The sequence below is a fragment of the Anser cygnoides genome, chromosome 25 (genome assembly GCF_040182565.1).
Source record: "Anser cygnoides isolate HZ-2024a breed goose chromosome 25, Taihu_goose_T2T_genome, whole genome shotgun sequence".
In the NCBI taxonomy this organism is placed as follows: domain Eukaryota; kingdom Metazoa; phylum Chordata; class Aves; order Anseriformes; family Anatidae; genus Anser; species Anser cygnoides.
The window spans coordinates 3834985-3861998 of NC_089897.1; the positions used below are offsets into that span (position 1 = coordinate 3834985).

The 27014-nt window shown below is 47.2% G+C and overlaps 3 protein-coding genes across 6 annotated transcripts in view; all 3 read left to right on the forward strand.

Moving 5' to 3' along the window:
* The first annotated feature begins 435 nt into the window (after window positions 1-435).
* Window positions 436-19810, forward strand: ZC3H11A (zinc finger CCCH-type containing 11A). Of its 4 annotated transcripts, none has more exons than XM_066983135.1 (19): window positions 438-579; window positions 6136-6191; window positions 7179-7624; window positions 7992-8185; window positions 8392-8511; window positions 9287-9410; window positions 9852-10055; window positions 10565-10684; window positions 11193-11273; window positions 11690-11800; window positions 12538-12600; window positions 12859-12954; window positions 13163-13228; window positions 13742-14239; window positions 14853-14929; window positions 15625-15820; window positions 16505-16674; window positions 17091-17152; window positions 17930-19810. In XM_066983135.1, exons 4-19 carry the CDS (start codon window positions 8132-8134, stop codon window positions 18189-18191), a joined length of 2304 nt encoding a protein of 767 aa, XP_066839236.1. In that variant the 5' UTR covers window positions 438-579; window positions 6136-6191; window positions 7179-7624; window positions 7992-8131; the 3' UTR covers window positions 18192-19810. The 4 variants fall into 4 exon arrangements, with proteins under 4 accessions (XP_066839238.1, XP_066839236.1, XP_066839237.1 ...); XM_066983136.1 differs by having other exon boundaries at window positions 7572-7624; XM_066983137.1 differs by lacking the exon at window positions 6136-6191 and having other exon boundaries at window positions 436-579; window positions 7572-7624.
* SNRPE (small nuclear ribonucleoprotein polypeptide E) lies at window positions 19802-21930 on the forward strand. The gene is made up of 5 exons (XM_048071052.2): window positions 19802-20004; window positions 20200-20226; window positions 20692-20754; window positions 20962-21040; window positions 21660-21930. Exons 1-5 carry the CDS (start codon window positions 19951-19953, stop codon window positions 21713-21715), a joined length of 279 nt encoding a protein of 92 aa, XP_047927009.2. The 5' UTR covers window positions 19802-19950; the 3' UTR covers window positions 21716-21930.
* A 2157-nt stretch (window positions 21931-24087) lies between these two features.
* Window positions 24088-27014, forward strand: part of SOX13 (SRY-box transcription factor 13) — a 40104-nt gene continuing 37177 nt past the window's right edge. Inside the window, exon 1 of the mRNA XM_048071049.2 lies at window positions 24088-24528. The gene's annotated coding sequence lies outside the window, so the exon portion shown is untranslated. The remainder of the gene's footprint in view (window positions 24529-27014) is intronic.

Sequence of the window (27014 nt, forward strand, 5' to 3'; positions counted from 1 at the left end):
TCCAGAACCTGTGTGCCTGCCCCCTGGAAAGCCGCGACAAGAACACAAAACAACTCGCAGCTTGCAAGGAGCGCTGCAGTGGTGGTGGAATGGCCGCCTCAGGGGGCTGGGGCCTGGCACCATCGTGGGCAGGACGCTCCTCCTGGCAAGAGGCGAGGCACGACCTTGGCACAGGCAGGGAAGGGAAGGGGAAGCACTGCTCTGCCGGCCCTGCTGTGAGCGGCTTTGTCTGGGGCAGGCGGTGCAGCCCCAGGAGGAAGAAAACAAAAAAACAAAAACAAAATAAACAAAAACCACCGCCCGCCCGCCCGCCGATTTATTTGCAGGGCCCACCCGCGCCGCTTTTCTCCCCGCTGGGGGCGGTGCTACCCGCTCGCTAGGCCGGGCGGAAGTGGGGGGGGTGAAGCCGTGCCGGCCGCCATCTTGGCCGCGGGAGCTCGGCGGTGCCCGTATGTTGGGCGCCATCTTTGAGGCTGGCAGTAAGGAAAGCGACGGCCCGAGCCGCGGCCCCGGCGGGACGAGGAGGGACGGCGGTGGCGGCCCTGGTCCCCTGGGGTTCGGTAAAATCCCTGCTCGCCGGTAACTAGAGCCGTTCATAGACCACCGGGGGGCGGGGGAAAGGCCTCCTGCCCGGCCCGGCTCCCCTCCGCCGCCCTGAGGGGGAGCAGGCCGCGTCCCGAGCCCTGCGGGTCCGGGTGCCTTGAGGGGGGGCAGGCCGCGGGGCCTTGAGGCAGGGCGGGCTGGGCTGGGGGCTGGGGGGAGGGCTGAGGTGTTCCTCCCCCTGTTTCAACCTCCCCCGGGCCCTGTGAGACGGGGAGCTGCTGCCCGGGGTTAGGCCCAAGGTGCCCTGTCAGGCCCAGGGCCGCCCTTCCCCTCGCCCTGCCCTTCCCTCCTGCTCCTCAGCCCTTGCTCAGGCCTTTTGGGCCGTCTGGCCGTCTGTCCATCCGTCTGGCCGTCCGTCTGTCCCTCTGTCCCACCGCCCTGCCCCGTCCCTGCCGTCTCCCTAGGGAAGCAAAGAGTCCCTGGGCTGCCTTCAGGGGGGAGGTTCTGCTGAGGAAATTAAAGCTTCCCCCTTAACGGGCGCCTTGCGAGTTATTTTGAGTTCCAACCTTCTGCCTTCCTTTCGTAGCAGTGCCTCTGAGGGGTGCGCTGTAAGGTAGCCGTCATCTGGCGCGCTGCTCCTCCGTTTCCCAAAGGAGCTGCCTTCAGGATCTGACTAACTCTGGATGCACCCGGTTGTCACCTTAATTTCTCCTTTAGTTTGCTGAAAACAACCCGCTTGGGTGACTTTTGTGTTTGTTTCTTAAAAATTGGATTGAGGAGGTCTCTGTTTCCTTATGCTGATGTTCACGATGAAAGTGCAGAAGGGATGCTTACTGTTGCCCGGGTCAGTCCTGTTGCCAGGATGGGAATGTTTAGCCTACCGGCCCTCTGGTGCTGTTAGGCTGCACTCGGAGTGTGAGCTCTGGGCCTTATTTCGAAAATACTGCGTTATTTGAGTGTACAAACCCGAGATATTCTGCGGGTAGGTGATTCTCAAACCACGTCAGAACCACCGCTGTGGCGTGTGCTGGAGTTGGGCGCGCGTTTGACTGATCAGGCGGAGCAGGTGAATTGAATTTGTTGCTGGATGGCGAGGTGCTCTGGGGGAAGAGCTAGTGTAAGGAAAACTTCCTCTTGTTGCCCCTTCCCATCTCAAATGGCCACTGCCTGAGGAAGTTGGTTCTTTATGAGATTAACTACAACGTTACAGTGAGGATGAGGAATCATCATTACTCCCATAGTTATTTGCTGCTAGGCCGCAGCGTTGATTTCAGAGATTTAAAAAAAAAATAGGAAAAAGAAAGGAAGTATGTATTCTTTCACATATTGTCTTTTCCCTGAGAGTAAATGTTGTAGCTTCAGCAGTACCCTTGCTCTGGAAACGATTCCCAGTGCCTGCTCAGACACTGGGGAGGAAAATGACAGAGAGAACGATGGAGGAGAGCCACCCGATATAAATACAGGAAAAAAGGGGTTATGGATTAAGGGAAAGCCACTACATAAAAAATTGGTGCTATCTAAAAATTGGTTAAGGGTTTGGGACCTGCAGGTGCTGCCTGCACCTGCGTGTGTTGCAGTCGTGCCTGTTGCCCCTGCGCAAAATGGAGAGAGCTTCTTTGTCGAATGCAGCATGTTAAAGCATGCGCCATTGCCTGGAAGAAAAGCACGGCCTTCCCTCCTGTGGGACTTCTTCCCTATTGATCTGTGGTTTACCTGAAGGTTTACCATAACCTGCATATGTTTCAAAACAAAAACAAAAAACAACACCAGCATTAAAGAGTGGCAAGGCAGGTGCTCATCTGGGGACTCTGACTCATCGGTGACATCACCAAGCAAAGCACTGTGAGCGCTTCGGGTCGGGGCTGCTGCGGCGAGCCTCGCAGCCGGGAGGGAGAGCGGGTACGGTTCGCCTCTGGCAGGTCTGTGTCAGCCCTCTGCCCTGGTGGCTTCGCTAGCAGTGAGAGTTTGACTGCTGTGATCCCAGCTTTCGCTTCTGCACCGACCGTGTGGCAGAGCCCGCAAGCTGCTTCCTCAGCTGGAAAAGGAAGAGGAGTGACCTCAACTGTGCCGAGGTAAAGCAGAACTGTTGAAAAGATTTGTCAAAGGTGCGGGTTGTACCGGTGCAGCTGCTGCAGCAGGTCCTGGAGCACTGGAGAAGATAGAGAGGGGTTTCTTCGTGAAAAGAATGCTGTAAAAGCGTTTTCATGCCAGAAATTAGGACAAACGCCTCTGTTGTGTGGACATCCTCTATTGACCTGGCACACGGGCATTACAGCATACCTGGCACACTCTTTGTATTGTTTGTAAAAAAAAAAAAAAAAAAGTGTTTTAGTCAGGGCAGGCCAAAAACCTGCCTTGGCACCTCCACATCGCAGCAGTGCTAGCAGACCGTGCATCCTGGATGGCAGGCCAGGATCTAAATCCGATGGTGCTGCTGGTAACGTCAAGTTCAGGAAGCACTTCTGGGTTTCTCTGCTATTCCATGTGAATTTTTGCCTTGTGAAGGTGGTGTACTGAGCTCTCTTCTTACCAACAAATAGGTTTAAAAGCATTTACAGTTTAACGTCTACGTGCTTGGGTGTTATTAACACAGCATTGCATACTGAGCTGGTGCTTGGTAGGAGAAAACATAAATCTTACCTGGGAAACTCGGACACTCTCAACTACACACTGCTACAAAGAAACTCAGCTGTAAGAGTGCACTTAAATAACACATCACCGGAGCTATTGTGCTACTGACCACTGAAGGCACCTTTTTCCAACACTGTCTTATTGGAAGTTGATACAGACTGGCAGTATGCAGTTGGTTCCCATCTATAACGTGTGACTGTACAGTGCTGTATAAGGAATTTTTTCACAGCTTTGGAGAAAGCGAAGAAAAACACACACACCCATTGATACGCGGACCCTGAACCTGCCACAGGCTAATTAACAGTGATGCCCATTGGATATCTACTGATACACTGCTGCCCTCTGACTGCTCCAGCAGAAGTCCAATTTTAATTAACCAGCAGGTCCCTCTGAGTGGCTTTGCTAAAATTCCTGCAGTAGGAAGTATCCTACGAGAGCCAAGTTACTAAATTGATGTGTGGTTTTCCCTTAATCCCCTCACCCCTGACTTTCTGGCTCCTGACGACACTGCCAACATGTGCAGTGCTAGGTGCCAGCTGCCATGGTTTATATATACTGTAAAATGAGTGATTTGGGCCTTGTGAGCACTGAGAACAGGTTAGCAATTGCTTAAGAGCTTTACTTTCTCGTTCTGCTAATGCACATGAAATTCTTCAGGAACTGCAGCACAAGAACCGTCTTCCCCAGGATCTCTGGAAGCAGGAAATAGCCGCTCTGTGGACCTCCCTCTTCCTTTGATATGTTAAGGGCTCTTTAGAACAGCAGAAGATGGAGCAGCTCTTCCTGGGAGGGAGAACGGGGCTATCCGCAGCTCGTTCCAGTGGTCCCAGGTGTCTCGTGGTTGTGACATTTCGTGGCTGGGGGAGACTGCTCAGTCGAGTCCTTGGTCACCTCCTGGCTTTGCAGAACACAGACTTTCAGAGTGAAGGTGTCGCTCTGGGACTGGGAGATGGGCGAAACATCTTAGGCTTGAAACTGATTCTCTGCAGAGTGGCGTGCTCAGATCTGAGCGCATTGTCTTGGCCACCTTATTAGATCCCTGCTTGAGAGGTTGCTTTGAAGAATTGCTTCCTCTTCATATCGATGTGTCAAGCTGAAGACAAATCTGTGCTGAAGCACTGTCTGATCAGATGAGTGCCTCAGTTCAGGATTGTTCTTTGACAGCTACAGAAACACCAGGACAATCTGCGCTTTCAGGAACAGATTGATTTGATCTTGAGGTTGTCATAATCCAGGTCCCTGAAGTGGCACGTCTTCAAATGGAGTTGCTTGGGCCAGCAAGGAGCAGCTGTACCTTGCGGCTGTGGTAACTCGTGGCTCTGAGTCTGAGATCACGGTGAAAGGTGACCCCCCAACTCGCTGGTGGGGGAGGCTGAGGCAGCGTTCAGCTTTAACCTTTGCCTTCTTGGCTGGCACCTTTGCTTTCCTGCTGTCAGTGGGTATTGAGTGTCCTTCCCCCCAGCCTCAGAATGCGCCCTCAGTGCAGATGTAGGCAGCATTTAACAGCTAGAATTCACTCATATATGAAGAGTACAAAACGTGTATTTTCTGCTTTTGCTTTGGAATTCTTAGCTTGAGGTTTTCCTACAGGTGATGAGGTTTCTCATAGCAGCAAGGATGAGCTGTGTTAGCAGGAGGCTGTTCTGTGCTTTGACCATGGGAAGATGAATGGTTTACCTATGGACCGTTAAATATAATTTGACATCTAGCACACAACACTTTCAGCCCGTGGGGTGCTTTAACAAGCAGGTAAATCAGCGGGGACTGTTTTGCAGCCAGGGTGATGCTGGGTGATTAAAAAGCAGGGTCAGAACAAGGAGTTTATGCTGTTCTTTCTTGCTTGTCATCCAACTGTCTGCTTACACTGTTCTAAAAAAAAAAAAAAAAAAAAAAAAAAAAAAAAAAAAAAAAACAGGGTAAGCATCTTTAATATCTTTATTATAAATGGAAGGCACAAAACAGGCCAGCAACAGAGACTTCCTCTTGAGAAATACTTGGTGCTTTATAAACAAACAAGAAAGTGCCCTTAGGTAGGTGTGATAATCCTTCTCTAATGCATTTTTTGGAGTGCAGAAATATTTTGTTCCCTTCTTGCTCTTCTCTCCAGGACAAAGGCAGAATAGCCAACTGGAAAGTTAGACCAGGGAGGTCAGTTTGTTCCATACTGAGAAAGACAAGCCTGTAAAACAAACTAGACAGATTTTCTTTGTACTATTTATCTTCCTTCAGCAAAGGCAAAGTTTATGACACTTGTTGGCATGTATTTCCAGACCCCCAGCTACCGTGACTGTAGTGCATCTGTAATTCTTTTGTACAAAAAAAGTTCAAAATCTTGTAATGCAAAAACTTTACTAGCGCCCTGGAGAAAAAAGAAATCTAAAAATCTTACGACTTCTATTACAGACCTGCTGAGTGCACCAGAGTTACTCATTTTTATTCGGGCTTTCTGGGGCTAGTTCAGTTGGTTTCTGTTCAGCACTTGGATTGCCATGTTAGCAGATGTCAGTTTAAAAAAAAAAAAAAGCTTTTGAGATCTTTTTTAAAATGAGACTGCTTTTTATGGCATTTAGGGCTGTGAGGTATCCTTGGTTTTTGATTTCTTCCCATTCCTTAGACCAGATTCATTCATATCCTGAACAGCGTTCTGGGTCTGTTCAGGAAAATGGAAGGCAACAAGCAAAATGGTGAGCTCCTTGGGCATTCGAAAGAGCTAAATCTGGAAAGTGTTTCGAGTCAGGCTTCCATGCTAAGGAGCACCAGTAATTTTTAGAAGTAGATGCAGAGGAGCCTGCATGGCACTAAGTGTGTTTCTGAAGGTGCTAAAGGTCAGAAGTGACGATTCCTCTCAATACTAAAGAAGAGAAGGAAACCTTGCACTTAACTACTGTTTTTATTCCCTTTGTCAAGCAGTCAAAACCAATAACTAATATGAGAACCCAACTTTTCCTCTCTTTATTTTAGATTTGGGAAAATTCCCTGCCAAAAAAATATTTCCTGGAAAATTCACTAGTGTTTGTGTGAGTAAAAGGTTCCAACCTTTTATTATTAATTTGTAAGAACTATTTCATCCACTTTTGTCCAGAAGAGTCAGAAATAATTTGCACAGAAATGTGCAGCCTTTTAATGAAAGGATTCAGAATCACTCTAATTTGAACTTTATCTGGTCTGGTTGCAGGTTTTATGACATTTAGTGTCTTTAAAAAAAAAAATCAAAATATCTGACTTCACATCAGAAAAAAAAAAAACTGCTTGTGGCTATATAAAATCTGTTGCAGCTCTGGTCATCGAAAAATCATTGGCTGTTAAATTGGACCGAAGTCATCTTTTCTAACCTTTCGTGATCTTGCAGCAATGGATGATGACGGATATATGGATTAGGGAACAGCACGTGATGGCAAACCTGTGGTATTTGCTACAGCGCAGAAAGAAAACAAATTGCTTCCAAAAAATCAAACTAATTCGAAATTCTTGGTATCATGCAGCCATGCCACTGGCAAAGTGAGCATTCCCCTGCCTCTCAAAGCTTGCTGTATCCTTGATCTGCTGTCTTCCTGCTGTTAATTTATTGCAACTCTACGTGTCTGATCAGGGCTACGAGTTGTTCTCGATATGGATATCATACAACATATACTGTGCACGCTTGTGTGTATAGATATGTTTATCCTGTATGCATGTACATATGTATGCATATTTGTGTGCTGGCCCCCAGATCACTCATGGTATAAAGCATTGGCCTCGAAGGCATACTCATCAAAATATTTTGTAGATCCTCCATTTTTTTCTAGTTCCCTCAAAATGAGAGAGTTTTTACGCGCTCTCTATGTCAAAAAGGCAAAAATTCTGATTTCCACTGTCGCTCTCGCTAACTTTCTATCACTCGCTCCTCGTGTGTGTATAAACACATGTGTGTATGCCTATGCACATTTGTGTATTTATATGCACTGGTGTGTTTTTTGCTGTACAGGTAATAAAGACGGGGAAAGGTTTTTGTGTTTTCTTAATAGGTGAAGAAATCTTGAAGACCAGAGATTGGAACATACTGAATTTTAAATTAAAAAAAAAAAAAAGTTAAATTGTCCGGCTGTGGAAGATGGATCCTCATTTTTGCAGCCACTTTGAATCACGAGTTCATCTCTAAATGCACTGGGTTTTTTTGTTTTTGTTTTGTTTTGTGGTTTTTTTTTTGTTTTTATTTTTTGAAGAGCTAACTAACCCTGGCTGTCTCCAGTCTGAGAGAGTATTCAAATGGACTTGCTTCCTCCATTAGTTATAAGCTGTTTAAAAGCACATCCTATGTTTGAATTGTGGATGAGAGGTTCCCTTGGCAAAGTGAGGAGGAAAATTCTTCCTACCCCTTTATTATTAATTCACGGATTCAGTGTTGGTTCGGCCTACAGGAGAAGTTAACTGGAAGTCTTTGAAGATCGATAACTTTGCTGAGGTTGTCCAGGTAGGTGAACTCGAAGACCCACAGTGACTGGAACATGCTATTTAACGCGTCATACTGCGTTCTGTAGAAGTTACTCGTAGCCATAGTTGATCATTGCCTTGCATGTATGATCAGGTGGTTTTTTAAGAAGTGACTCCATTTTCAGGCTTCCAGATGTGCTCCAAGGCATATTATTGAGGACGTGGAAGAGAGCACTTGCTGACAAAGCTCCTGGCAGCTTTACAGAACTTTAGTTTAATATTGTGTTAGTTCCCGTAACAGCTGATTTCAAGGCATTGCTCTCCTCAAGAGACTAATTTGATTAACAGAAGAAAGCTGGAAGAATGCTTGTTACTCATTATTTTTCACTTGTTGGTACTTTGTTTAGGGTTACTTTTAAAAAGAAGATTTCACTGATCACAAGCCAGTAGAAGACTTTCAGCCCAAGCAAGGGTGAAGACAGCTCTCTCCAAGAGCAGAGGAAGTCCCTGTGGAGAGAACCCGAGCTTGTTATTAGAGCTTGTCGGCATGTCTAAACAAGGAGATGATTGCTACTTCTATTTCTATTCTACCTGTACCAAGGTATGGCTGGGTTTCTTTTGCTTTGCTTTGCTTTTTTTTTTCCATTTTTTTCAGGAAGGAGTAGAGTAGGAGGAGGAGGCACACTGGTCTTTGGTTAACTTGATAACCAGATAGGTTGCTACAATTGAATTCAGAATCTGAGGCAGTAGCATGGACGTTTTTGAGGCTGTACTATATTTTCCTTGTTGGTTTCCTTTTGGTTACAGGGAGACAACTGTTCCTTCCGCCACTGCGAAGCTGCTCTGGGGAACGAGACAGTCTGCAAGCTGTGGCAGGAGGGTCGTTGTTTCAGGAATGTCTGCCGATTCAGACACATGGAAATTGATGTGAGTGCCTAAATATGTGTTCTCAAAATAAATCAACAAAAGCATTTTTCAGTGCTGTAGGTGTGCTGATTGTGCTTTTGCAGGATAGATTCATTTGCTTTGAAATTACACTGGTTTCTGTTACCAGGAGAGGGGGTGGGAGGAAGGAGAGGGAAATAAAATCAATGCCTTAGGTATGTCTTAGCAAGATTTTCTTTTATTAGATGCCGACAGTATTTTCTCAACAGATGCAGAATAACCGCTAAATAGACTGCTAAAACCTGCTGGAGCAGGGGGGGTAATGAACAGGCTGTACTAGCCTCCTGAGAGCAGGCTTGATAATGATCTGTCAGGTCTCTTGTGTCCCGGAGTCCTTCAGATAATGCTGTTCTAGCTGCCTGGGGTAGGAAGCAGTGGGGAAAGTTAAAGGTGCAGAAGAATGAAGTCTCCAAGAAGTAGTTCTAGGTAGAGTTAACTTAGGCAATTTAAGATGTTCCTTTTTCCCCTTTGAATAATCCTAGGTGTATTAGTTTAACCCACCCTAAACTGATGTCTGAGAGTGCCTGTCTTCTCAAGCTGAATGATGACAAAGCTAAACGTGCATAGTGGTTACAGCTTCTGCAAACTTTGTGAATATGCCCGGAAATACTATACTTAAGTGATAAACTGACCTTTGGAATGATGTTTCAGCACTTGTATTGTGACAGCCCTATCGCTGTCATGATCTGGAACTGTGCATCTCTTTGCAAACCTTAGGTGCATGTTATCACGAGCTTGTCTTTCTTTCTGTCTTCAGAAAAAGCGCAGTGAGATTCCCTGCTACTGGGAGAACCAGCCAGTAGGCTGTCAGAAAGCCAACTGTGCTTTTCATCACGCAAAGGGACGTTACATCGATGGAGTCTTCTTACCGCCAAGCAAGAGTGAGTTTAGGTCCTTTTTCTTTAAGTATTGAAGAATTAATTTTGAATATTCCTTAGTGGGTGCCAATAGTGTAGGAGACATCAGGTAACCGTTCATTTGTGAGTGCAGGAAAAGGTCTGCAGTCCTAGGTGGTCAGCTAAACCGAGTGTCCTGCTGGTGTACTGCTGGTATTTGTTTTCTGCTTTCATGCTCAGCTTCTCTCTGCTTTGTGTGATATTTGCCTTGCAGTTTGCTTTCTGTTGTTTCATCTTCTGCTGGGTGGTAGGGAGATGTGTTTTTTGAAGGGAAGTCATTGTTCATGGTGTAAACAGTGACAGGATGGGCAAAAGGAGATGCTGAATTCATTGTTTGTGTGGGTTATCTGCCTTACCTACCACCTTCATGCATTGTGGTCAAAGTTTTAAACTGCCATATTACCGATGATCCTCCTCTTCCTCTAGCTACGCTGCCAAGTCCACCTGAGTCCGCTGATGATGATTTGAAAGTGGCTCAGATGTCACTGCAGCAAAACAAACTTTCTGTCCAGTCCAATCCCTCTCCACAGCTAAGGGGGGTGATGAAAGTGGAAAACTCTGAAAATGTCCCAAGCCCTACACACCCTCCAGTGGTAATCAATGCTGCAGATGATGATGAAGATGATGATGGTGAGCATGTTTTGGTTCTTGGAAGGAATTTGTGCTGTAAATGATTGTGTAAATCTTTGGTTCTTGGAAGGACTTTGTGCTGTAAATGAATGTATAAATCACAGATGACCTGAGGTCTGACTAGCGATAGGGCAGGCAGTCTGGTCAGGTCACTGGTGGCTTTGTCTGGCAGTCAGTGGACAGAACCTGAAATGCTGGAGGAAAGCTTAGAACCACTCTTGGCTTTAGCTGGTCTGTTGTGTAAAGCTCTATGTGAAACTAGGAAGGAAATTCCTTTTTTTTCTGTCTGAAGAGTAATATGTTGTGTAGTAGTTAAAGCTGCAGAGAGAATCTGGAGTCCTAGATGTTTTGTCCTAGTGTAGTCTACTTACAAGTTCATCAGGTCAGTGTAGCTGTATTTAAAAAAAAAAAATTTTTTATATGAACCATGGACTGAAGTGTCATTGCATGAGCTACATAATCATGAACAATCTGGTCTATGCATAACTGAATAGATTTTTCCCCTTCAGACCAGCTTTCTGAGGAAGGAGAAGAAACTAAAACTCCCGTCCAGCAACCAGCTGAGGAAGGCCAAAATGGATTACGGATGATTTCCACTCGGAAAGCCAGTGCTACTACTGCTAAACAAGGTATTCCGGCACCTGTAGTGGGATAAATCGGAAGGAGAACTTGACAATTAACTCGAAAGCAATGTGGTGTAAAAACACAACAGAATGTAGGGGTGCTGAATGGACTCGGTTATTTCCATGATCTCATTTCTACCTAATACCATGGTGTGCCCGTTGGGTCAGAAAGGTGAACTCCTTTTCTTTCCTTTTGGAGAACAAAACAGCGCCACAGCATGGAGTTTAAATGGCTGCACGTGCAGCCTTGCAACCACTGTTGAAAGCCATATCTAACGATAGAGGGATCTAATATCGTGTCAATGGATTAAAATTAAAACTACAATTTTTACCCTGAAGGATGAAAGGAGGGGCAAAATGCCATTGATTCTATGGTTCTTTCAGTTGTGAGGAGTGTGGACAGGGTTTATTCTAAATACTTCTGAAAGTTCCTGAGCACTAAGAAGCCTGAGGATCTGTGGTCCTCAGTGAGTGCCTCTAAGCCTTAGTCTCATTAACTGTTTTCTGTTTTCAGAGGACGGTCTGAATTTTGGAATAAAAACACTTGAAGAAATCAAATCGCAGAAAATGAAGGAAAAAACTAAGAGACACGGTGGTGAGTTAATATTCCCTACTTTCTTACCCTGTTCACCTTCATCCTGTTTGATGTTCTTTTTTTAAAAAAACAATTCTTCCAGTAATACCGGGTAGCTGGCTATGCTTTGGTGAATACAACTATTTGCCAAAGAAGTGAGATTTTATTGGCTTCAGAATGGCAGGTGATGGTGGCTGCAAGCTGCTTGAGGGAGAGACTTCCATTTTTATCTGGGGGCATCGAGCAACCTGATTCTCAGCCAGCTGGTATTCTAGATGGGAATTGCAAGGGCAACCAGAGGCAAATTAGTCACCTCTCTTATTTACATGTTCTGGTCACTGTATGTTTGACAGTAATGAATAATTAAAGTATTTTGTTCTTTGTGATAGCTTTTTTATGTTTGGTAAACTTCCTTACGTTTTGCTTGGTCTGAACAGAAGGTCCTTCAAGATCTTCTCTTCCTCCTGTCGATTCTATGATTTTTCCTGCTCCGGAAAAGGAAAATGTCCGGACAGTGGTGAGAACTGTGACACTGTCTACAGAGGAAGGTAATAATTAATGCTTTTGGTTTGATTTCATTACTCCTAAACTGGAAGATTAAGCAATAATTAAGACAATTCACCCCTGTTAGCCTGCTGGTGCTGCCTTCTTCTGTTCAAAACATGCTTTTATGCTGAAAGTCCCTGGTTGTACTGGAAAGATTTCGTGCTCGGGTTAAATGCAGTAGCAGGAGAAAGAGAAAAATGTGTCAGTATGCAAATAGGGGGATAACTGAAAAACAGGAGAGTAACAAGAAGAAAGAGCTATAGAAGACAGTGCTATGTAAGAACCAATTTCTGAAGCATTGAAGAGGCTGACAGTGGCAGGTGTGGACAGTAGTGTGATAGGAGTCTGTGTATAAATTATATTGTTTAGAGTTGTGCAAATTCCTTTTAAAGGGAAAGAAGTGAAGAAGTACTTTTACTCATAGACATTCACCTTAGAAAGGAATATTTCTCAGCATTTGTACCTAATAATATTCTGCTTGCTTATGCAGCTTTGTTCTGCACAAAGTATAGCTGTCAAGCAAACTCAGATTCATTCTCTATCTCAGCTGGAATTTGAAGCAAACACTGAGACTATTAATGCTTTTTCTAAGTTAATTACAGTTGAAATATGAGTTTGTGTGGTTTAGCTGTCGAAAGAAACAGTGTCTTACTGGGTTTTTTTGGACATGGGCTGACAGTATACTATTTCTATTGGCTACTGGTTTCTATGAAATAGAAAAATTTTACTTTTGTTTTAGGGGAAGAACCTGTGATTCGACTAGATCTTGCTGAGAAACAAGGAAAACGGAAAGCCTCCGTGGGTAAGAACTTTTTATGAGCTGTTATTTAGGTGCCGCCTTCTATATATGACTGCATTAAAGAGTATTTTTGACGTATGAGAGGAAAATGCATTGCAGTGGAGATTTGTGTTGACTGCAGAAATGGCAAAAAAAACGTTTAGCAGCTGAAAGGCAATTTTATGAAAATATGCTTGAAAAGTAGAAGCTTGTGGTTGACTGTTCTCAAATCTTCCTGCAAAGAAATGTTCTTAAAATATTCCTTGTTTTCTCTGTCTGAAGCTGATGTAAGCGCCCTTCCAGTGAAGCGCAGCCTTGCTGAAAGGCTGGGGAAGAAGGTGGAGGTTCCGGGAAATGCTGACAAAGCACCAAAGAGAGGTACAGCTACTAAACAGGCATCTGGATTTGATTCACGGGTTTTGTATTTAGGCTTTGCTTGTCCTTTTCCTGTGATGTTTCTTTTTGCATGTTGGCTGAGGTCTTAATCACTGGGATTCAGAGTTACCTTTCCTGTCTTGTTTTCAAATGTGAACACAAAGTTGACGTTTATGCAGCCTCCCTAATCTGTTCTTTTTCTGTTTTGCAGTTCAAGTTCCCAAGTCTGTGAAGGAGAGACTAGGATTACCTTTTCAAGAGACTAGTACTGCGAAAGGTAACAACTGGCTATTAAATATACTTTCTCCTTCTTCCTTTCCGTGAACTTAGACCGTTTTCATACAGCCCTAAAAATTAATTTAAATGAAAACAAAGAACTGATTCCTCTTGCTTGAGTGCTGAAGCTCTTCTGACAGCCACTATGAGAAATCTGGCTCTAGGTGTGTGTTTATTTTCCACTTGTGCCTTGTCAAGGTTTTAAGCTGCTTCTGTGAACTATCATATACAATTAGAATAGAGCCACTGCCAGGAGCAGGAATTTGAAATGCAGTCTGAAAAAGTAATAAAGTAAACTAGCATTTCTGTGTAGCAACTCTCTCTGGATAGGGCTGGTCTTCAAAATACAACAGGTGGCTCAGAGGAGGAGGAGAATGTTAGGAGTTTGTCCTAAGATGCGTTATTGGGAACACTCAGGATTAGTTTTCCTTAGTACTGTGAAAAATTTTGGAGAATTAAAATATTGTTGGACTCTCTTTAAATGTTGGTGCATCTCATTTCTTGATGATGACAGGGAAGGCTGCTAAGCCAAAGGGAGAGATCCATGTGAAAACACTGGAGGAAATCCGTCGTGAGAGAGCTCTTCAGAAACGAGAAACTCAAGCCAAAGCCCAGGCTGAATGTCACGGTAAAACCGAAGATCCCAGTGCAGGGGCAAGACCCGTTCCTGCAGGTCGCATCAAAACTTTCTCTGAAGCCTTGGCTGAAAAAAAGAATAATCGCTTGGTAGAAGAGAAGAAAAAAGCAGGAGAATTCCATACCAAGATAAAAATTCAGGGTGAGCCCAAGAAGCAGTGTGTGCTCACTCTGTCCGGGCCCAGCAAAGTGCAGTCGAAGGAGCCGGCAGGTAAAGTCAAGCCAGAAGGAGAAGTGCGTGTTAAAACCTTGGAAGAAATAAAGCGCGAGAAAGCTCTGCGGATGCAGCAGAGTGGAGGAAATGTGCGAGCTCCCCCAGCACAACCTGGACCTGCCCCAGCAGGGCAGAAATCATTACGGAACACAAAGCTATCAGGTAATAAGATGCTTTAATACCTGCCCCGGTGAGGTGCTTCCCATATTGGGCAAGTTCAGTTTGCTCAGGATCTGCTTTGCTTTTTTCTTCAATGCAGAGGATAAAAGAGTTTAAGGCTACAAAGTTCAAAGGCAAGGAAGGGCCAGAATATGCAACCATGTCTGTTTTCATTAATTACGTGATGGTATTCTGTATTTCCCACTAGAAAATTAACTCACTGAGGGGCTTTTTAGTCTAATTTTGGTATTCTGTTTTTTTCTGCCATCTGTTTATGGTTTGGAGTCCTCCCTGGGTTCAAGTTCACCTTTGGCATGTGTTGCTTAACTTGACACGTGTATGTGTTTGTAAAGCATGCATCAATGTCTTAATGTGGGGGGCCAGTTTCTGTCAAAAATGACAGAGGATCAAAGGCCTCGTTGTTAAGATTATATCAACTTTGTAAAATGAGATTGTGTGAGGGAGATAAGGAGGGCTTAAAGGCTGCATGCATTGCACATTGTAGCCTTTCTCTCTGTCTCATGGGACACGAGGAAATAAACACACAAAGAAAACAAGTACCCAGCTTTCTTTATTTCTGCCATTGACAAAAATTTTTTTTTGGCTTGTTTTAAAGCACCTGAAAAAGAAGAAAAGAAGACAGTGGAATTGAACCGGCCTTTTCCTAAAATTTACTCTGTAACTGATGTACAGGTGAGTCCTTTGTGAAGACACGCATACATTCATATAACTTCTGATAAATTCTGACAAGTTTTGTTACTCACCGTGTGCCACCCTCTTGAGTGTGTTCTTACTTTTCAGCGTCTGGTAGGAGCTGCAGTGCGGTCTAAACCCTATCGCCAATATCATTTCCAGACAACGTTGTAATCCTCAAACTTTGAATCAGTCTGTTTATGCCACGACGAATAAGAAACCCCATTAGCACCAGTTGAAATCTACACAGTTAATGTGGAGGGAATTTTTTGTTCGTACCGACTTAATCTGTCAGACATGAAGGATATTGTAAAAATCCCGAGGGAAGTGACTTAATAGAGAAGGCCAGAGTTTTGTGTTCAAGGAAATCAGTCTGTCAGTGGATACTGTATAGGGGAACTTGTATGACTTTCTGCTGCTTAAAAAGCATGTAATAGATGTACAGCAAAACACCCTAGCTGTTTAAAGAAGCTTGCCATATTGGAAATTGCAGATACGTGAAACTGTTTCCTTAGTAAAGCATGGGTCTTGTTACAGGTAAAATTTTATGGAAAAAAATGACAGTAACCTGAACGATATTAATATGCTGTTCCACATCGAGACCATTTTGGAGGGATTGCTGATCAGATTTTCTTAATGAAATCTCCACAGATTTTTTTTTGTCCTATTCATGCACTACTTTTCTTTCCTTCTAGCCCACTCAGCAGAGTGCAACTCGTACTAAATTTCAAGTGAAGAGCATCGACGAGAGACTGTGGGAGAAGTGGCAACTGAGAGAACAACAAGAGAAGCTTCGGAAGGAGGCAGCTGCCGTCCCATCTACTGCTGGCTTCTTTGCTACTGTACCACTAGGGAAAGAGGCAGCTCAATTTCAGGAACAGGAAGCTAAAAGTAAGTGTTGAAGGTTAGAGTTACTTAGGTTGTCTTCTGAAATACAGGCAGAAGATGACAATTCTCATGTTGTAACTCTGGCTGGGTGCCTTTCACCACTTAATGCTACAAAGCGAAGTGCGTATTTTCTTTTTCTTAGTTCATTTCTTCTCCTGCCAGCCAGATGTTAGGCCAGGAATGGGAGACTAGAATATGATACTACAAATTTGGACTTTGTAGAACAACTTAATAAATTTTGTGGGACATCACTGCAGGGGAGAGGAAGCTGGTACAACAATTGCATACACTCTCTTGTCTTACTATAATTGCTGCTTTTTCCTCTCCTAGAGGGAGCAAGACTTTAAATACAAAAGCTGTCAATATTTGTGAATCTTACTAGACTTCATACAATGTCTTAGAGTATTGCTTGAACTTAGGATCGCTCTGTGTCTGAGTTTCCCTCGTCCTGGATTATTATTTTATTATTTACTGTAGCTATTCAGTTTCTTTGTTCCTTTGTATGGATTGTTGGTAGACAGAGTTTACTATGTGGAAAATATTGCTGAGAATCCAGGCAATGGCAGTGTAATTCTGCTGGCCAAATACAGTTAACTATGTAGAAGGGCTGTGGAAATGAGTAAGAGAACGTGGATTTTTCATGAGGCAGAGCAAGACTCTATCAGTTCTCTCTTCCTTTTACTCTAGCCAACTTTAACATGTTTGCGAAGCCTTGGGATGGGAAAGTCGCTTCCCCCAAGAAGAAGGCGCTGAAACGTAAGGCACCTGGGAGTTTTCCCTCTGCTGTAGCAGCTGTGAAACCACGGACTGCCTTTGACACTGACACAATGGGACCTCCAGCCAAAAAAGCAGCTGTGGTAAGGACAGGGGCTAATGCAGAAATGGATCCCTTGTAAAATTTATACCCTCCTCTAGGAGAAAAGATGGAAAACTCAAATGTTCTACAGGCCTTCTGTTTCCTTTTAAGTCCAGTAGCTGCCTACAGAATTCTTGTAGTACCCTTCCATATTTATTAGATTAATGGCACTATTTACTTAGTACTCTGTGGTTCTGTGATTTCTCTGGTGTGGAGGATTTTGTCTATTAACGCTGTGTTCTTAAAAGACACAAGATCATTAGTAACCTCCAAGTGAATGTTAACTTTCTTCAGGAGCACCTTGGTTTTGTACTTTGGCTAAGGCTCCACAATGCCAGAGGAGAAGCAGCACGGAGCAAAAAGCTAGTAAGGAATCTTTTACCCATGTGTCATAAATACTGTTTTGCTGCTTTCTAGGCTGTTCCAGCCACGTTGGAGCACGTCCCAGCCACCAGACTTGAAGAAAATCCCCGAAACAGGTGATGACCACAACTTGTTCTTTTTTGTAATTGGTGTATATCCCCAGTGAAACATAAGTTCTGTCACATGTGGGGAAAAAATGAGGGTTCTGAGATAATTAAAGCCCAAATCCATCAGAGGAATAAGTCACGTGAAATCACTTTCTAGCAGCTAGCGGGAACGCTTAATTAGACTTACTTTCTTTAAATGCTGCAAGTCGGTACAGCTTTCCAGTGACTTCTTGGTCTGTCTGAATACCTAAATGAGGATGAGGTGAAGTTCTTCTACTTCCTTGTGAGGTGATAAATGATGAGTAGTGTCCTCTGCCTTTTGGTCCTCAAGAATGCCACCCAAACAAACATACAAGGTGACAAGACTGCAGGGAGAGCAGAGGGAAGTGATGGATGCAGATCAGCTTCCTGTACTGGAGAGCAAACTCTGCTGAGTGTGCCATGGGAAAAATGACTAACTTAGCAAACAGATATTTGCAGATGGAGACTTCTTAACATTTTTACAGTAAAATTAATAAAGGTGGCAAAGTGCCTCTTGCTACAAAAATTGAACCATCTTTGCTAGACTCCAGGTGCTCTGGCTTCACAGATAAACCCCCAAACTGAAAAATGTACCTGCTAATATATTGGGCTCTAAATGTAGCCCTGGGTTAATTGAATAACAATCCCTGTGTAAGATTGAAGTGCAGGAGGGGTTGGCTACGGTTTTAAGAGCCAGTTTGCAGAAAAGGGATCTCCCGTTAAGAAATGGCATATACTGATTGTTCTCTTCCTTGCTCTGCCAAGACCTGAAGCACATCTTGGAAGCCAGGCAGAATCTGCGGAGCCGAGGGAGTTCTCAAGCTCGACTTCAGCTTCTTCCCAGCGGGAAGAAGCAAGGACACGCCGGCTGAGTTCCACAGGCAACGCGCCCTTATCTGTAGACGAGGATTTTGAGATGCTACTTTGGGAAATCTCAGGCGGCAGACTGGAAGCTGAACTCGACTTGGACGCAGGGAAGGATGAGGATGACCTCCTCCTTGAACTTTCCAAGATGATTGACGATTGAACTGCATAGTCCTATGGTATATTTAAAAAAAAAAAAATTAAAACTCCTCTTCTTGTTGGATACCCCGAGGTGATCCTTTTTCTAACTGAGGCTTTGCAATGAGACTTAAAGCACAGTTTGAACTGGTAGAAATTGGCAAGATCTGCACTCCGTTGTCCTAAGTTTCCCTGCTGGTCAGAGTTAAGGTCTTGTGCATCCGTTCTGTAACTATAGGTGGCTACCTTTGATATCAAGAGGACAAAGCACTTGTTTCTTTTGGCACAGAAAGATGTCCATCGGCACGCTGTGGTGGCTGTGAATTGACGTACTGATGGAGCGGTGCTCTGAAGGCTTAAACGTAAAGCTTCTTCCTTCCTCCCCCCTTGGCACAACTCGATGTTGGGCACATTGTGAAGCTTCGGTGTTCTGATTTCTCGGACAGTTGATACCCAAATCCCGGAGTTACTATGTCAACTCTTGACTTTTATTTGTGTATGCCATTGTTTTGACTGTAATCTTTTCAGATGATGAAGCTGTAGGGGCGGGAGGGAGCAGAATAATTATTCTAATGGTTTGGACCAAACACGCTGCCAGGAGTGGTGGTGGTGGGGTCAGCCCACCCGGCCTTACTTTCAGTTATCAGGGATGATAAAATGGTGTGAAAAGCAGCAGCTCTGTGATACGGCTACGCTACCCCCACTCCGTTCTCTTGTGCTGTACCAAAGTTCCCCCAAGCTTTGGTTGGTGCTTCTTGCTGGTGACAGTAGGACTCCGGGGCGAGTAGTCGGGACTCTTCTGCGGTAACTGGGTCAATTAAGGGTTGGTTTAAGTGCCTCTTGGTTTTTAAAATTGCTCCCCTGAGCTGCTGGCTCTGCTGCCTGCTACAGCAAATGTTCGGGTGCCATCGGCGTCGCACTTGGGCGTGGGCACTGACCCTGCGGAGAGCTGAGACTCGGGTGTATTGTGTACCCTGCCACCAGTGATCGTTTTCCCCTAGCAGATCTATTTTGAATTATTTTCTTAAATTTTAGAGGAACTTTAGGCTCTTCGTGCTATGATTTGTGAAGCTGTAGGGGCCCTCAGGCATTTGCTGCTGGCAGAGGAAAACCGCTTGTCGAATTTGTTGTAAATACTTTGGACAACAACGCCTGTGTGTGTGTGTGTGTGTGTGCGCGCGTGTGCTTCGACGACCCCCTGTGATGCCCCAGCTCCGCGAGGGAAGCTTTGAAGCGGCTCTGGGAAAACCTCTGCGGAAGAAACTGCTGCTGGAGCCCACGCAGCCCTCCGTCCTGCCGAAGGACTTCACGGGGACTTCTGCCGGCTCCGGGTGCCCGCACGCAGACAGAAATGGCTTTGAGAGAAAACAATTCAGGAGGAGGAGAGCTCAGAGACTGCAGCCGGCTTCGGCCACCTTCCCCTCGCTTTCCCTCTCCGTGTTCAAACCGAGGACTGGTGTGCCGTCAACCTTCACTGCCTCTGCCCGCGCCGCTGGGCTTTCGCGTGTGCCATTGCTCCTGTACATATTTTATCCTTCCTTTTTATATTTGTATTTTATTTAAGGCTGTCTGCCCCCCGCCCCCCCCCCAGCCTCGTTGCTCGCCAATAAAGCTGGCGCAGGGACACCTGCCTTTGACCATAGAGACGCGGTCCTCCCGGCGTGCTAGAGCGGCGCCCCGCGGTCCTCCAGCATCCCAGCGTCCCTTGCGCGCTCCCGCCCGGCCTCAGCGGCTTCCGGCGGCGGCAGAGCAGGGGCGGCGGGAGCAGCGAGGCGGCGGCAGCCATGGCGTACCGCGGGCAGGGCCAGAAGGTGCAGAAGGTGATGGTGCAGCCCATCGTATCCTTCCTGCGGCCGGGGGGCGACGGGGGAGCGGGTGGGGGGCGGCCCGGGCCTCAGGGGTCTCGGCCCAGGCCTTGAGGCCTTGTCCCGGGGCCCTGGGGCCTCGTTGCAGGGTTTGAGGCCTTGTCTTGAGGCCTTGTCCCGGGCCTGGAGCTCTTGTCCCCGTGCTGAGCCCTTAACGCAGCGCCCCAGAACCTCATCTTCCGCTACCTGCAGAACGTGAGTACCACGGGGAGGGGACGAGGATGGGGATTTGGGGGGGGGGGGGTAGGGGGAACGGGGAGGGTCCAGGGATCCCCCTCGCTGAGTTTTCGGCTCCCACCCGTTGCTCGGGGCAGGTTTGTGGGGAGCAGAGAGCTGTGCGGCGTGCTAGTGGGTACAAGGAGCTGCTGCGCAGCCTGGCGTTTCCCCCTTGTGTTAACGGGAGTGGGATCGTACAGCCAGGCGTGCAGGAGTGTTCCCTCGTGACTGGAAACGTGTTCTTCAGCAAACGTGTAGTATTCACCCAGTCATATAACACTCTAAAATGTCAGACTGTTAATTGAAACTGCCCCTGAGAGTTGCTCCTTGGAGTGTTTGGGAGCTCTAGCGGCTATGGTTAGCGGGTATTTCTAAACACACGAGAGAGAACAAAACTGCTCACGGTGTTTGTGTTCCAATTTACTCTTCTCCTTCATTCTGTAGAGGTCGAGGATCCAGGTGTGGCTCTATGAGCAAGTGAACATGCGGATAGAAGGCTGCATCATCGTGAGTATCAGCACGACCCCGCGTTACGTCGTTAGTTTGTTTTCCCTCATTCACAATCCTGTTTTTTCTTGTCAAGAAAAACTAGCACAAGGGAAAAAAAAAATCGTGCTTCTCTAACAATTAGTCTTCGTTGTCCAGCCTGGGTCAGCAAAGCTGATGACGGTTTGTGTTGTTGCTGAACTAATTGCCATTGTTGCTGATTTCTAGGGCTTTGACGAGTACATGAATTTGGTGCTGGACGACGCAGAGGAGATTCACTCCAAAACAAAATCAAGGAAACAGCTGGGTATGTCGTGTGTCTGTGCAACCCAAGTGACGCGCGGTCCGAAACCTGCCCGGGTGAGCCTTCTAGGTAGCAGCACTGAGAGGTACCAGATGTGTGATGAGCCTTGATGAAGTTCAGTGAGCAATTGCTGGCTACATCTCTGTCCCTGATGATTTTTGAGCTGCTGATTTTGCTGAACGAAGGAGAATCTGTCCCTGCCTGAGAGCAGTTCTGGTCTTTGAAACGTGTAATACCAGGCGGCCTGCACTGGCTGGAGGAGTCTGGTCACGGCTCCTTTCAGCTGCACCTAAAGCCGGTGGCCCTGGGCAATTCTCACACTTGCTGTGATCTCTGAGTCGAAGCAGGGAGCCATGGTAGCGGCAGTGTTTATTTACCACCTGCTGGCGGACAGAAGCAACGATGTGCGCCCAGTGCTGGGGTTTTCAGCAGGGACAGCGTGCTGCTGGAACGGGGATGGTGGCTGGCGTGGGACTTGTGAGTGTGGGGCAGCTGGCAGGAACAGGACTCTGCGTGACGGGCAAAACCCTGCTCAACCACATGAAATACTTTCTGCAAACACGAGATTATTCTCAGGTTCTGGGCTCTCTCTAATCCCCTCTTTCCCTTCTCTGTGCTGCAGGTCGGATCATGTTAAAGGGGGACAACATCACTCTTCTACAGAGCGTTTCTAACTAGAAGTTGCCATCCTTAGTCACTCGGCAGCACGGCAGCCACCTTTGTTCTGAGTGCCAGGGGAGCGCGGCCCGCTGGTAGATAGGAAGTTCTTTGTAACCGGGGTTGCATGCTGAGGTAAAAAGTCCTTCCTTTGTGGGAGCAAGTTTTTTGTAGCTCGAAACAATACATGATGTATTTCACAAATAAACATTTTTCACGTTAACTGTAAATGTAAACCACAAATCTGCTTGTTTTCAGTCTCTTCCTTCTTTGAATGGAGGAGGAGGAGAAATACAGAAGCGTGGGCTTTTCTTTTTGCTGTGGATCTGATAAGTTTCGATAACGATCTGTGCTTTCTCGAACATTACATCTGCATTATGTGGCCAGGGTGGACGCGTTCAGGGCACGGAAGTCCCACACAGTCCCTGAGCTAGCAGGGTGCTAAGGAGGGTGTTGGGGATTTTGCATACAGTTGCAGCCCTTTGTTGCCGCAGCAACAGGTTCCTCAGATTCTTTCTAAACAGGGTTTAACTTGTTGAGAATCTTTTTGGGAGTGTTTACTGTGGATCAGTCAGTAAAAGTATCTTAGTGGGCCCGTGAGGGATTTGGGGCTGTGGTGCAGTAACCCAGCATTTACAAGTGTTACTGCTACGCATGCTTGTCAAATAACATCTCCAGATCAGAGAGTGAGAGCGGGCAACTGGTTTGGATTAAATCTGTCACTTCTTGCTGCTTTGGACAGAGCCTGTAGATTAAACCCTTGTGCTGTTCAATAAGCTGGGGTATCAGATGTGTCGGTTGGGTTTTTATCATTTGATTTATTTTTTTTTATCCGTTTGGAGATCTGTCTGTTCTATTTAAGTTTTCCCCAAGAGAGCTGAATTGCTTGGTGCATCGACCAAAGAGAAGTTCCCCAGCTGACTTGGGACAACCAGTCCCCTCGTTTTTCTGATCACAAAAAAAAAAAAAAAAAGAAAAATTTTGTCTGTAACTGTAACTCAGCAACTCAGATTACCTGAATGGAGAGAAATGAATTTTGACGCACAGGCTGTGCTAGAAATCTGTTAATCAGCATTCCGTTTTTCAAAGCTTCAATTTATGTATCCACCATCATGAAAATTAATAAATTCAAGGTGGGAGACCCTTTCCTGAAAGGGAAGGACAGAAATACGAGTCTTGCTGTGGGGCCTACCCAGCGCAGCTCTGCCATTCTGAGAAGTAATACGTCAGGAGTGTCACAGCGGACGTTCCCAGTGAGAAACCTTTGAGGGGCAGCATGACACACTTTATCAGCTAAAGCAGCTTCAGCTGTACAGCCTGCTGCCGGGATCGGTAATTCTAGGTTGTGTTCAAGTTGCTGAGTTTCTTTCAGCGTGTAGTAAAGATGTAACGTGCCGATGTCGTTTGGGAACAGGAGGCATTACGTGTCACCAGCAGTGGGCACACAGGGAACAAAACAGTATCTGACGAGGTCCTCCACATCTGCCTCTCATTATGTCCTTGGTTTGCCAGCTGGAGCTTTCAGGAGGCGAGGAAGGAGGCTGTCCCAGTGAGTAGTTCAGGTGTCGCAGGGTATTTGTGATGCAGTGCTTGTAAAATTTACCTGCCCACATCTCCTGTTACAGGCACATTGTGGCCTCGAGATCCTTTATCTAAAATGGCAGGCTCTCCCCAGGGTAATAATTTTTTCTTTCCAAGTATATGTGGAAAATCCCATACAGGTATGGGGTTAGGAAGAGGTTATTTAACAGAGGAGCTGTTGCATCATGTTGCTTGGGTCCGGTTTATCCAGGGCCCCTGACAATGACATCACGTTGGCTCGGAGCCTACAGGGGTCTGTTCTGGGGCTTTGTGCGTGGCTGGCACGCGGCTGCTTTTTGGGAAGAGTGGGACATTAGGAGAAAGCTCGTCCTTATCAGTAGTGCTGCTGCCAACTCCAAATTGTGCACTTCGAGACACCGTAATGCCTCCTAGAGCTCCTCTGCTCTCTGATATTATCAAATTAGTGCGAATGAACGTCAATATTGGAGTAGGTTGATGACGGGAGGAAGGAAGTCCAGGCTAATCAGCTATGAAGCATCTCCTGATAAGGGACCAAAATAGGCAGTCATTATGTGTGTGGGGAAGCTGCAGAGAAAAAAAAAAAAAAACTAAATGAGAAGCTCCCCAGCAGGAAGCCACAAAAACTGCAGAAAGCCTGCAGGAGAGTCCGAGCATGTGTGGATGTCCAGGAGGAAATCCAGCCCCATTGTTTGAGCAGCGCCTGGCAAGGGAGCGTTGCGGTCCCAGCACAGAGCTTCTAGGCATTACCAGCACCCAGATGGGGCACAAAAACAATCCTGGCTTTGCCCGACTGGCTTCCCAAGAAGCACTTGTCTGTCCTCATAAAAAAAAGAAAAAAAAAAACAACCACAGGACTGACTCATCGAAGTGCTCGCTGATTTATTTTTTAACCCCGAATCCTTGTAGCTTTCTGAGCGTTTCCAGGCCGGAGGCGGCGAGGAGGTAACGGCGGAGCTGGCTGCGCGAGGGAGCCTGAGACAGAAGGGGGTGCTGCGGGCTCGGCCAGCTCCCTGCCCCTCCAGCCAAGTGGCACAAGCCTCCGCAGGAAACGCCGAGTTCCCCAGCCTTCAAGCAGCTTTGTTGGCTCCCAAACAACCTGGAAGAAAGCAAAGCGGGCTGCCTGGCGTGGGGCCGCTCTCAAAGCGGTGCCGCAGCCGCACAGGGCTGCCCGCATCCTGCCCCGCCAGCCGGGGTGCCCTGCTCCCGCAGGGGATGAGGAGGAGCAGAAGGTCCTGGTTTGGACTGAGCGGGAGGCGGTGAGGAGGAGCAAGGTAGAGTGAACGCGTACAGCTGGGCTCTGGGCTCAGAAAGCCCCCGCTGCTCGGCTTTCTGCTGCTTGAAGCCTGTTGTGTTTGCTTTTGCAAGCTGTACTTCTCCGTGGCGTGCAAATTCCTTTCCCTCCAGCGCAGGGGCAGGGGGAGTGGGGTGGGTCAGGGGGGTGGGTAAAGGCTCCTTTTGAAGAAGATTCCTCGAGGTGACATTCTTAGGAGTGCCCCTGTGTGCTGGGTTGTCGCAGTGGGATGTGTTGTGACAGAGAGACCACGCAGCAGTGCTCACGAAGTGCCCGTGGTGGAGGTCACCAGTGAAAATTTTCTTAAACTACCGGCGCTCAGACATCTGTCACAAGCAGAAATCAAGCTGACGGTAGGTTTAGATACCATCTCACTCTCCCTCAACGTCTCTCTCATAGAAATCGAGCTAGTTCGTTCTTAAAAAGGGAGCAGTCGAGCCCTGCTTCTGCACTAGTGATGGCACAAGGTACGTGGCAGAGACGTCTCTGCCGTGCGGCGTTCCAGTTTGAGAGCGTTGCCTTGCCTGTGGCAGCCAGCCGCCAGCCCTCCCGGCTCCAGGTGGGGCTGCGCAGCGTTGGCTTTGAGTTTTTTCTTAAGGCTGTCAGCATCTGTAGCAGCACGGGACGGTGCTTTGAGTAAGTGTTTGTGTCTGCTTTCTCTGCCTGTGGCTTCGGGGTTCTGGGAAAAAAGGCTGCATTTCTTCCCTGTTGCACTTGGGAATTCCTCGCCCTGGCCCAGCCCAGTCCTTTCGTGGGATGCGGCTCTGCGCTTGTGAAACAGCCCCCGAGGAGGGAGCCAGAGTGGTCCCGGCTTTCCAGAGGGGGGAACAGTTCCTCTTGTTCGTCAGTAGGATGCTACGGTTTGGGGAGTGATTTTTATATGTGCTCGAACCTGCACCTCTGAGCCAGCCAGCTGCCTGGGCTCGCGGAGGCACCAGCAGGTGTTCCTGGGTGCTTCTCCCTGCTCCTGAAAGGTGTCACTGCGCTTTTGGTCATGAATCCTAGGCTTTTTTTGTGGATGCGGTGGGCTCAGTCCTCAGGCCTGGGTTGGCAGGAGGAGCATGGGTGGGGATGGGCGCCCTGCACGGCCACGTGCTGAGCCTGTGCTGCCTTCAGCACCTGCCGTATTTTCAGGCCTGGTAAGTTGTAAAACAACTGAGGGGTGAGATGGGTTTTCTGGCTGTGTGGGCTCCACAAGGGGAAAATCACCTTCCCCCCGTTGCGTTCTGCCACCGGCTTTGATCCCCCAGAGCCTCCTTCTCCCAAAGCCTCGCCACCTCGTGCTTGGTGCACATTATCTGAGAACTTAATTCAAGTGCTGGTATGTTTTAAGGATTGTGTGCCTAAAAATAATAGTATCAAACCGACGACAGTGGAAGGTCAAGGACTCAAACGGCTTAGAAGCTGTCCCCTTAGGGCAGCATCTGAATATGGAAAACTTGTGTGGAGAACGGAGGCAGGAGCTGGGGAAGAGCAGCCTCACACAGCGCTGCAGTGCTTTCCTCGGTTCCCTGCTTGTTCTTGGTCCAGTTCTGCGTGGGGATGGGATAATTTGGGACCTTTTTCTCCCTTTTTCTCTCTGGCTAATAAAAACGGGCTCCTCTTGGCTGAAGTCAGGGCCCAGTGTCCATCAAAAGCAGAGCCGCCGCCTGGGGAGAGGGGTTTGCCGTGCAGCCATTCTGCCCTTCTTCCCCTGCAGCCCTTGTCCAAGGGTTCTCATCGTACACAATGCCAAAAACTGGCTTCAGCAGGTTTTGTTCGTGGCGGTACCCTCCGTTGGCAGCCCACACACAAGGTGCCCAGCATGGCTGCCCCCCCATCGTGCCTTTTCACATTCATACCCACCAGGGGCATCATTACTATTGTTTGTAACATCTCTTGGAAAAATGAGTCATGGGCATTTTGCCTGCCCTCAGCGGGGAGACTCTGCCACATTAGCAGCAGCAACGCCCGCCCCCCTGCTCCGCTGCCTCGCATACCAGCAGGCCCCTTCGTGCGAGGAGCTGGACTTCGCCTCGCTGCACCCCCTTGATGCTGCTTCTTGCCGGGGCGTCGCTCCCTGCTCGCCCCCCGCACGCAAGCCTGGGAGGAGATCGGCTCAAGGTGCTGCGGCCAGCTCCTTCGCCCCGTTCCTGCAGGGGGGCTGTGCCTGGAGCTGCAATACTGGAGCCCAAGTTTCCTGCACTTGTCTTCGGGCTCTGCTCCTTCCTCAGCGCCTTATCAATGCGGATGATGTTAGTTTGGGGCTTCTCCTGCGGCGCCGCCGCTTTGGCTGCAGCAGGGATGCAGAGCTTCCTGCCCAGCCTTGCTCAGGCTGGCGTTTCCCTGCAGGATTTGGGGCACGGGCATGGTAAAACGAAACCTCCGGCTACCGTGGGGCTTGGGCAGTTTCTTTTACTCGCACACGAGTGTTAATTGATCACCCTAAGGGTGCCTGGGTCCCATTCTGGACTTTTTCTGTTCCAC